Source organism: Dictyostelium discoideum (genome assembly GCF_000004695.1).
Source record: "Dictyostelium discoideum AX4 chromosome 3 chromosome, whole genome shotgun sequence".
Lineage (NCBI taxonomy): Eukaryota > Evosea > Eumycetozoa > Dictyosteliales > Dictyosteliaceae > Dictyostelium > Dictyostelium discoideum.
The window spans coordinates 2745367-2755366 of record NC_007089.4 but is presented as its reverse complement, the minus strand read 5'-3'; the positions used below and the strand labels follow the sequence as shown (position 1 = coordinate 2755366).

The 10000-nt window shown below is 23.6% G+C and overlaps 4 protein-coding genes and 1 non-coding gene across 5 annotated transcripts; 3 read left to right on the top strand and 2 right to left on the bottom strand.

Moving 5' to 3' along the window:
• Positions 1–806: 806 nt before the first annotated feature.
• On the top strand, positions 807–2648 carry mlkA (myosin light chain kinase; the record flags this gene model as incomplete). Its single annotated transcript, XM_636332.1, has 5 exons — positions 807–853; positions 1228–1437; positions 1592–1730; positions 2054–2455; positions 2559–2648. 5 exons carry the CDS (start codon positions 807–809, stop codon positions 2646–2648), a joined length of 888 nt encoding a protein of 295 aa, XP_641424.1.
• A 764-nt stretch (positions 2649–3412) lies between these two features.
• DDB_G0279957 (hypothetical protein) lies at positions 3413–4931 on the top strand (the record flags this gene model as incomplete). Its single annotated transcript, XM_636331.1, has 2 exons — positions 3413–3479; positions 3598–4931. The coding sequence occupies 2 exons, from the start codon at positions 3413–3415 to the stop codon at positions 4929–4931; spliced, it is 1401 nt and encodes a 466-aa protein (XP_641423.1).
• A 531-nt stretch (positions 4932–5462) lies between these two features.
• On the bottom strand, positions 5463–6826 carry DDB_G0279955 (hypothetical protein; the record flags this gene model as incomplete). The annotated part of the gene is made up of 2 exons (XM_636330.1): positions 5463–5524; positions 5890–6826. The coding sequence occupies 2 exons, from the start codon at positions 6824–6826 to the stop codon at positions 5463–5465; spliced, it is 999 nt and encodes a 332-aa protein (XP_641422.1).
• A 1156-nt stretch (positions 6827–7982) lies between these two features.
• DDB_G0279953 (hypothetical protein) lies at positions 7983–9446 on the top strand (the record flags this gene model as incomplete). Its single annotated transcript, XM_636329.1, has 2 exons — positions 7983–8049; positions 8110–9446. The coding sequence occupies 2 exons, from the start codon at positions 7983–7985 to the stop codon at positions 9444–9446; spliced, it is 1404 nt and encodes a 467-aa protein (XP_641421.1).
• A 447-nt stretch (positions 9447–9893) lies between these two features.
• Positions 9894–9967, bottom strand: tRNA-Val-AAC-13. The gene has a single exon. It is a non-coding gene; the product is annotated as a tRNA-Val (tRNA).
• Positions 9968–10000: the final 33 nt, after the last annotated feature.

Below are 10000 nucleotides of genomic sequence, written 5' to 3'. Positions count from 1 at the left end.
ATAATAATAATTATTATTATTTTTTTTTTTTGTTTTGTCGACAAACAACTGTTTTTTTTATTTTGTAATTTATTACCAAAATAATACAAAAAATAAAAAAAATAAAAAAAAAATAAAAAAAATAAATAAATTATTTTAAGGAATAAAAAAAATAAAAAAAAAAATAAAAAGGTGGTTAAATAAATTTGTTGTTTTTGACAATTTCCAAATTGAGAAACAAAAACATTGGGGTGAATTAAAATTTTAAAAAAAAAAATATTTATTCATGATAATACTAATTAAATATCAAACAAAGATTTTTTTATTATTTTTTTATTTTTTTTATTTTTTTTTTTTCTGTGATCGAGCGATCAGCAAAGTTTCATCAAAAAAAAAAAAAAAAAATAATAAAAAATAAATTAAATAAATTTTTTAATGTACAAATAAAAAAAATAATTAAAAAATTTTATTAATATTGGTGTGTTCAAAATTTATTATTAGCACTTAAAAGTTCAGGTGGTGGGGTTCAATCAAAAAAATTAAAAAAAATTAAAAAAAAAAAAAATATAAAATTAAAAAAAATAAAAAAAAATTAATTTTTTTTTTTTTAAAAAAAAAAAAAAAAAAATTAAAAAAATTTGGATTTATTATAAAAAAAAAAATTGCATCATTTGAAGTGTGATTATTAATATACACAGGTTTGAAACACACACATCAAAAAAAAACTTTTTGTTAAAAAAATAATTATTACTATTTTACGTACAAATTATACCATTAATATATTATATATATATATATAAATAAATTAATATAAAAATATAAAAAAAATGACAGAAGTAGAAAAAATATACGAATTTAAAGAGGAACTTGGAAGGTAAACTATTTTTATCTTTTTTTTTTTTTTTTTTTTTTTTTTTTTTATATCATCATAATTATTATTAAGATTTAATATGGAATTATTCAAAATTTAATAAAATAAAATAAAAAATAGAATTCTATTTATAAATAAAATAAATAATAAATAAATAAAAGTTAAAAATAAAAATAAGATAATATAATTATCCATCTATAATATAAAAAAAAAAAAAAAAAAAAAAAAAAAAAAAAAAAAAATTTATTTTTTCCTTCTCAATCAAAGGTGATAATGAAATATCATCAGTTTTTTTTCTTTTTTTTTCTTTTTTTTTTTTTAATAATTATCAACTAATTTAATTAAATTAAAAAAATAAAAATACAAAAAAAAAATAGAGGTGCTTTTTCAATTGTATATCTTGGTGAAAATAAACAAACTAAACAAAGATATGCAATCAAAGTTATCAATAAATCAGAATTGGGTAAAGATTATGAAAAGAATTTAAAGATGGAGGTTGATATCTTAAAGAAAGTTAACCACCCAAATATTATCGCATTAAAAGAGTTATTCGATACTCCAGAGAAATTATACCTTGTTATGGAACTGTAAGTATATTTTCCTAACTTCTATTCTACTTCTCAAAACAAAAAAAAAAAAAAAAAAAAAAAAAAAAAAACCCATTGGGAGTGGGTCACAATCAATTCAATCAACTTTTTTTCATAAACTAATACAATAAAACCATACAAAATAAAAATACAGTGTTACAGGTGGTGAATTATTTGATAAAATTGTTGAAAAAGGTTCATATTCAGAAGCAGATGCCGCCAATTTAGTTAAAAAGATTGTTTCAGCTGTTGGATACCTTCATGGGTTAAATATCGTCCACAGAGATTTAAAAGTTTGTATTTTTTTTTTTTTTTATCCCTTTTCTAAAAAAAAAAAAAAAGAAAAAAAATAAAAGCACACATTTTCAATTTAAATGACAACGATGAAAATAATAAAAATAATGATGATGACGACGATTATGATGATAATAATGATGATGATGATGATAATAATGATAATGATAATAATAATAATAATAATAATAATAATAATAATAATAATAATAATAATAATAATAATAATAATTATAATAATAATAATGATGATAATAATAGAAATATTTAACAATAGGAAAAAAAATATACATTTATTAATTAATAATAATAAATTTTATAGCCAGAAAATTTACTTTTGAAATCTAAAGAAAACCATTTGGAAGTTGCTATTGCTGATTTTGGTCTTAGTAAAATTATTGGCCAAACTCTTGTAATGCAAACTGCATGTGGTACACCAAGTTATGTTGCACCAGAGGTATTGAATGCAACTGGTTATGATAAGGAAGTTGATATGTGGAGTATTGGTGTCATCACTTATATTTTATTATGTGGTTTCCCACCATTCTACGGTGATACAGTCCCAGAAATCTTTGAACAAATTATGGAAGCCAACTATGAATTCCCAGAAGAATATTGGGGTGGTATCTCTAAAGAAGCCAAAGACTTTATTGGAAAATTATTAGTTGTTGATGTTAGCAAAAGATTAAATGCTACCAATGCTCTCAATCATCCTTGGTTAAAGGTATTTTTAATTTTTAATTTTTTTATTTCCCTTTTTTTTTAAAAAAAAAAAAAAAAAAGGTTTAATTACTAATATATTTTCTTTTTTTTTTTTTTCAATATAGTCCAATAACTCAAATAACACCATTGATACTGTTAAAATGAAAGAATACATTGTTGAAAGACAAAAAACTCAAACAAAATTGGTTAACTAAAAGAATATTTCAATAATAATAATAAAAAAAAAAAAAAAAAAAAAAAAGATAAATAATAATAACATAACAATAATAAAAATAATAATAATAGTAATAATAACACTTCCTATACAAACATACCACACAATAATAATAATTAATAATTAACAATAATTATAATAATAATATATAGATATCCTTCACAAATTCAAGTGGATAGAAATAATAAAAAAAAAAAAAAATTTATTTGTATTAATATAGTTTCTGCTTTTGTTTCTTTCTTAATATTTTTGGGTTGTTTTTGTAATTCTTTAATTAATTATTTAATTTTTTTTTTTATGTGCAAAATATTTATTATTAATTAATAATTATATATATTTATTATTTTGATTTTTTTTTTTTAAAAGAAAATTAATTTTTTTTATTAAAAATTTGATGGTTGGGTCGAAGTGTAGTTGAATGATCCAAAATTTTGGATTTTGAAAATAATATTAAAAAAAATAGTTTAAGACTCGACATCTTATAAAATATAAATAAATTTTTTTTTAATTGTCCAATTGAAAAAACATCAGTTTTTTATTTTATTATAAAAATTAAAAATAGAAAAAAAAAAAAAAATGGATTGCTACTTGGGTTTTTTATAAATTTTTTAAAGAAAAAAAAAGGAAATGGGGCGGGTCTTTGAAACATAAAATTGATTAATTTATTAATAGTTTTTAAAAAAGTATAAATAGAATAAAAAAAAAAAAAATTTAATTTATAATTTATATTTTAAAATTAAAAAAATGAATAAAGCTTTATGTTTATGTATTTTATTTATTTGTTCAACTTTTGTTCAATCATTAGATGTTAGTAAGTATTTTATAGAAAAAAAAAAAAAAAAAAAAAAAAAAAAAAAAAAAAAAAAAAAAAAAAAAAAAAAAAAAAAAAAAAATAATTAATTAAAATAATTTGTTTTGAAATTTATTAGATAGTTTTAAAAATATTAACAGAAAGAAGGATGTATTCCGTGAATATAAACAATTTTCCTTTGGTGGTGAAGCAGGCTTGGTACCATACCAGTTCTTTTTAGTAGGTGCATCTGTTGGTGGTACATTAAGTGGAACCAATACAACTGGTAAAATTGATACTTCTTTGTTTAGATATCAAACTATGCCATACGTTTTCCCAAGTTTAACCTTTTCCTATGCTGAAGGTAATATCAATTTAGATATTAAAAAGCTACAATTAAACTTTGGTATTTCAGCTATTGCCACAGGTTTTATGCCAACTTTTATCATTGAATACACTGAAGAAAATGGTATTGATGGATTCCAACTTGACGGTGACTCTGTTGTTGGTATGGTTGATCTCAGTAAATATACCTACAAAACCACCTCACAATCAGCAGATATGACCGGATCAGATGGAAAAACATTTAAAGTTTATAAAGTTACATCAACCAGTAAAAATGGTTTATTCCAAATGAACTTTACAATTCCAGAGCGTTCAGTTGGTATTGATGGAAACGCAATTAGTGCTTCACAAACTAAAGTTGATGTCGGTATTTACAATTACTATGATGAAAAAATTAACAAAAATGAATTGGATTTCTGTGATATCAAAATCCCAGATTGGGCAACATCTATGCCATCAATTCCAGATTTAACACTCCCACCAATAACACTCCCACCAATTACTCTCCCACCAATTACTCTCCCACCAGTAACTATCCCACCAATACTTACTGACTTACCATTCCCATTTATTGAATCGGATACAGTTGAACCTGAACCAATTGAAACTAAAACAGTTGAACCAAGTAACATTAATATCCCAGTGCTTTGTGATGGAACAACAGGACCATCTAAAAAACAATCAAAACTTGCACTCCTTTCATTTGTTGCAGCCGTTAAATTAAAGGTTAATGATAAAGGTGAAGCATCAGTTACTTTTGATGTTGGTAAAAATTTTTCAGTTACTTACGATTGGATTGGAAAGGCTAAAGTTAACACTGGAAATGGTGCTAAAAATTCCAAAGTTTTCTCAAATGTTACTGATAGTTCAAAAGGTAGTAAATTTGGTTTAGGTGGTATTTCAAAGTTCCTCAGTGATATGCAATCATTATTTATTACTTACTCATTTGATGGTGTTAGACCAAGCTCAATTGAATGGGATCCAACTTTAGGTGCATCAAATTATGAACCAGGTTATACTGATGATGGTCCAATGCCAGAAGAAAATCCAAATAGTGCTTTCAAAACTACTTCATCATTGTTTTTAATAGTTTTAATTGTTTTATCAAGTTTATTAATTTTAAATTAATATTTAAAAGATTTTATTATTAATAACAAACCATATTTTAAAAAAGTAATAAAAATAAATTAGACTGCCTTATCTATTATCTGTTTTTTAAAATTTTACTTTTTTTTATTTATTTAATTATATTCTATTTTATTTTTTAAGAACAATGCCCAAAGTACACAAGGTTTACTTTGTACAAGTTTGGATGATTGATTGTATTGAACTTAAAAGATTACCGGTACAAGGAGAATTTTTTTTTCAGAAGTCAATAAAAATCATATCAAATATAGAAGGTGTTGATTCTTTTGATTTATAAATTTTATAATTTATTAATGCGACTGTCCCGTGCCAAAATTACCATATTAATTTTGGCATGGGACTTATTTCTGCCAAAATTACCATATTAATATGGTAATTTTGGCACAGAAAAAAAAAAAGTCAAACGATTTTATAAAGAATAAAAAAGAATCTAAGTAAAAGATATACCTTCGGTTAATTAAATAATAATGGGTTTGATGATTTTTCAACACAATGAGTGGTTTTGAAAAATCATCAGTAACTAGGCCTAGTTAATGATAAAGATGATTTTGGTGATTTTAGTGAATCAAGACCATCTATATAAAAGTATTAACATTAATTAATTGATTTTATTGTTTAAATCTGTTAAGGTTTACCCAGCAATAATTTAATTTAATTAATTCAAATTAATTTTAATTTTAATGAAAAAAAAAAAAAAAAAAAAAAAAAAAAAAAAAAAAAATTTATTTTAATTTTTTTATTTTTCACACCTTTCTTGAACATTTGTACCAGTAGATTGGACAGCTAATAATATATTATATATATATACAAAACAATCAATTATAAATCATTTAAATTATATTTTTAAAAATAAAAAAATTTAAATAACTAAATAAATTTTACAATCAAATTATTAATTAATTAACAAAAAAAATTAATATTTTATTTTTAAATTAATTACTGCTTGAACAATAAGTTGTTAAATAGGACAAAACAATTGGATTCATTGAATTTAAATTATTATATTCTTGATAACTATTTCCAGTAGTTGTATCACTATTAGCAATATAATTGGTATATGCACCTGTTGAACCAGATGTTTTCATTGATGGTGAAACAAAACCAGATGAAAAACCTGAGCCACTTGATACTGCACCCGAACTAGCACCAGCACTAGAACCTGAAAAAGGTAAAGGTGCACAACTTTCTGAACCTTGTTGTGAACCAGAAGAACATGGTAATTCAAATGATGAACCATTAAAGAATGGGGAAATATTATAACAGTCCAATGCAGCATTGGTTGGAGCTTTACAATTTTTTTTATGTGAATCACAAGCAACAATTTCAGGTACACCATTCGAACAAATATATTCAAATATACCACTATCTTGTTGAGATAATACAAATGTACCAACGGTAATATATTCAACAATTAAAGCATTATCTGAAGTACAACTTTCACCACTCATAAACATATTAACAACTGAATTATCTTGAATTAATGGAGTAACAGATACTGAAACTTCATAAAAGAATGGATTAACTGGCATAAGATCAGAATCAATATCAAATGATTTACTAGCAACACATGAACCTATTGGAGTAGTTGTTGATGAAACTTGATTATCAGTTGTACAAGTTACTTCTGAAACATTCTTTGCTTTATAAGTTGACCAAGTAATCATTTTATTTGAACCCACAGTAAATTTAAAATTACTTAAAGCATCAATTGTTAAACATGTATCAATAATTCCACTAAAACCAATACCACTTGATTGGGCACCACCTTTTGAACAACTTGATGTTTGGTATGGTACTAAATTTACAAATAATTTTTCAAATGCCAAACATTGTTTAATTGTTAAAATTAAAATTATTAGTTGAATTATTAATTTCATTATTACTTTATAATTATCAATTTCGTTTTTGTTTTTTTAAAAATATTTTTAAAAAAAAATTTAAAAATATTTTCTTTTTATATTTATAAAAAAAAGAATGGCAAAATTTGGAAATTTGAAAAATAAATATCTTTTTCAAAAAAAAAACGGTTCGAAAGATTCGTTTAGATTATTTTAATTTTTTAGAATGACATGTCATTTTATTAGATTCCAAGGCATGTAAATAGAATAATAGTCTAAAAAAAAGAATATAATCATCAAATTAATTTGTTTGACTCAACTAGTTTAATAATACAAAAAAAAAAAAAAAAAAAAAAAAAAAAAAAAAAAAAAAAAAAAAAAAAAAAAAATCATACATGTTTGCCATTTAAAAACAATAAACAAAAAGGGTAATAAACTAATAAGGGTGGTCGAATGTAAAAATTTCAGCATTAAAGTGGTGAAAAGTAATTTTATGCCGAGCTGGTTGATTCCTCGCCTCTTTTTTTTTATTTTTTTTTTTTTACTTTTATTTTTTTTTTGCGGCTCTTGTTACAAGAAGTTTTTCTAAAATATCTAAATCTTCTTTGACTGTAATTGGAGCGTGAGCTAATTTTTCTTTAAGTTGAACATAGTATGATTGAAACTGGAGCTCAAGAGATCCGGTGATAATAATCTTCTTCTACCAATTGGTATTGCACATTTGTTATCCACAAACTATTATACCATTATTTTAACAAATTATTTCCATTCAAATTTTTTTAATTAAATAAGTATAATTTTTTTTTTTTTTTTTTTTTTTTTGTTTTTTTGTTTTTTTTTTTTTTTTGTTTTGACTGGGAAATGTTTTTTAAATTTTAATTTTTTTTTTTTCGCACCCAAGAATTAATCCGATTTTAAAATTTTTTCCACTTTTTTTTTATTTATTTTTTTTTTTTTTTTTAATTTCATACTTTCATATTTATTTAAAAGTCTAAAAACTTGGAAAAATTGGAATTAATTGGTTTGTTTATAATCAAAACTATGGAGCTTGTTTATTTGAATATAATTGTTGGGTAACACATTTTTTTTTTAATTTTCCATAGTTATAATTTTAAAACTATAAATAAAAAAAAAAAAACAACATTTTATTTATTAATTTTCAAATTATTAACAAATTATAATTTAAAAAAAAAAAATGAATAAAGCTTTATTTTTATGTTTTTTATTAATTGGTTCGGCATTTGCTGGAACTATTGATCAATGTATGTATTATTTAACTTTTTAAAAATTTAACAATTAAATATTTACCTGTATTTTTTAAGTGGTATTCTCTAACATTACCAGATCCAAGGATGTCTATCGTAAATATATTTCAAAAGAAGTTAAAATACCAGATGTTACAATTGAAGGAACAGGTATCAACCTTAGCCCATACCTATTTTATTTACAAGGTGCATCAATCGGTGGTTCTCTTTCAAATAGTGCAGCTTCAGCACAAGCTGATTCATCAATTTTCAGATACCAAACATTATATTCTGTCCCACCATCAGTTTCATTTGTTTATTTAGAGGGTCATGCCAATTTAGATTTATCCCAATTGAATATTGATTTTGGTGTATCTGCAATTGCCACAGGATTTATGCCAGCCTATATTGTTGAATATACTGAAGAAAATGGTGTTGAAGGATTCCAACAAGGACAAGATACTGTTGTAGGTAAAATTGACCTTAAATATTATAGTTACAAAACAACTTCAACAACTAAAAAATTAAAAAATGCCAAGGGTGAGGAATTTAATGTACACTATATTTCATCTAAGAGTGATAATGGTTTATTCACTATGGACTTCACTGTACCAGAACAATCTGTTGGTGTTAATGGGAATCCAATTGGTGCTTCACAAACTAAAATCGATATTGGTATTTACAATTACTATGATAAAAATGTAAATAAGAATCCAACTTTTTGTGATATTGTGAATGGTGTTACAACAGTAGCCACTTCAGTAACAAGTACCATTGGTAATATCATTGGAGGTCTCCTTGGAGGTTCACCATTTTCTGCCAAATCCTCAACCAATTTAAACATCCCATTCTGTGGCTTAACAACTGGTCCATCTGATAAAAAATCAAAACTTGCCCTCCTTTCATTCGTTGCTTCAGTTAAATTCAAGGCCACTGATAAAAGTGCACCATCAATTACAGTTGATATAGGTAAAAATTTCTCAATTACATATGATTGGGTTGGAACTGCAAAAGTAAATTCAGCTGCTGGTACACAAACCTCCAAGGTTCACTCAAATGTAGGTAAAACATCTGAAAGTGGTAGCTTCACAAATGACTTAAAAACTATGATTTCAAACAAAGATGCCTTATTCGTCACATATTCATTTGAAGGTGAAAGACCAAACTCTGTTGAATGGGATCCAACATTAGGTGCTTCAAACTATCAATCTGGTGAAGTTGATAAACCAGTTCCAACCACTACTGGTTCTGCTACTTCTTCAACTGGTGCTACTACTTCTTCAACTGGTTCAGCTACTGGATCTGCAACTGGTGATGATACTTCAGCTGATGGTGATCATCCAAACTCAAGTTTAAGAATTATTTCATCATTTTGTTTAACTGCAGTTTTAATTTCTCTTGGCCTTTTATTTTAAATAACTCTTTAGGCTGATATTCTTAGAAAATAATTAATAATTATTGATCTAAATGTTTTTAATAAAATAAATCTTTAAATTCATTCCTATCATTTATATTTTTTATTTTGTTTATTTTTTTTTTGATCTTTGCTGTTTTTTATTAAATTTTTTTTTTTTATTGGATTTGTGTATTAAAATTTCACCAACATTTTATTAAAAAAAAAAAAAAAAAAAATATTAACTAATTAGTATTTAACCATCAAATTCAATAATTTTTTTGTTTTATGTTTTTATAAGATGAAATATAATAATAAAACAAACTAAATTATATAAATTAAATGATTTTAAAAGGTATTAAAATTTTAAATAAATTGCTAAATTACTTTTTTTTTTTTCAAAGACTGCATTCTTCTGGAATCGAACTTTTGACTATGAAAATTTGTCTTTGGAAAAAGTATTAGTTTGTATTCAGAGCGGGAATCGAACCCACGACCTAATCCGTGTTAAGGATTCGTGATAACCGACTACACCATCCGAACTAATCGATATTTTTCATGTTAAATAACTCATAC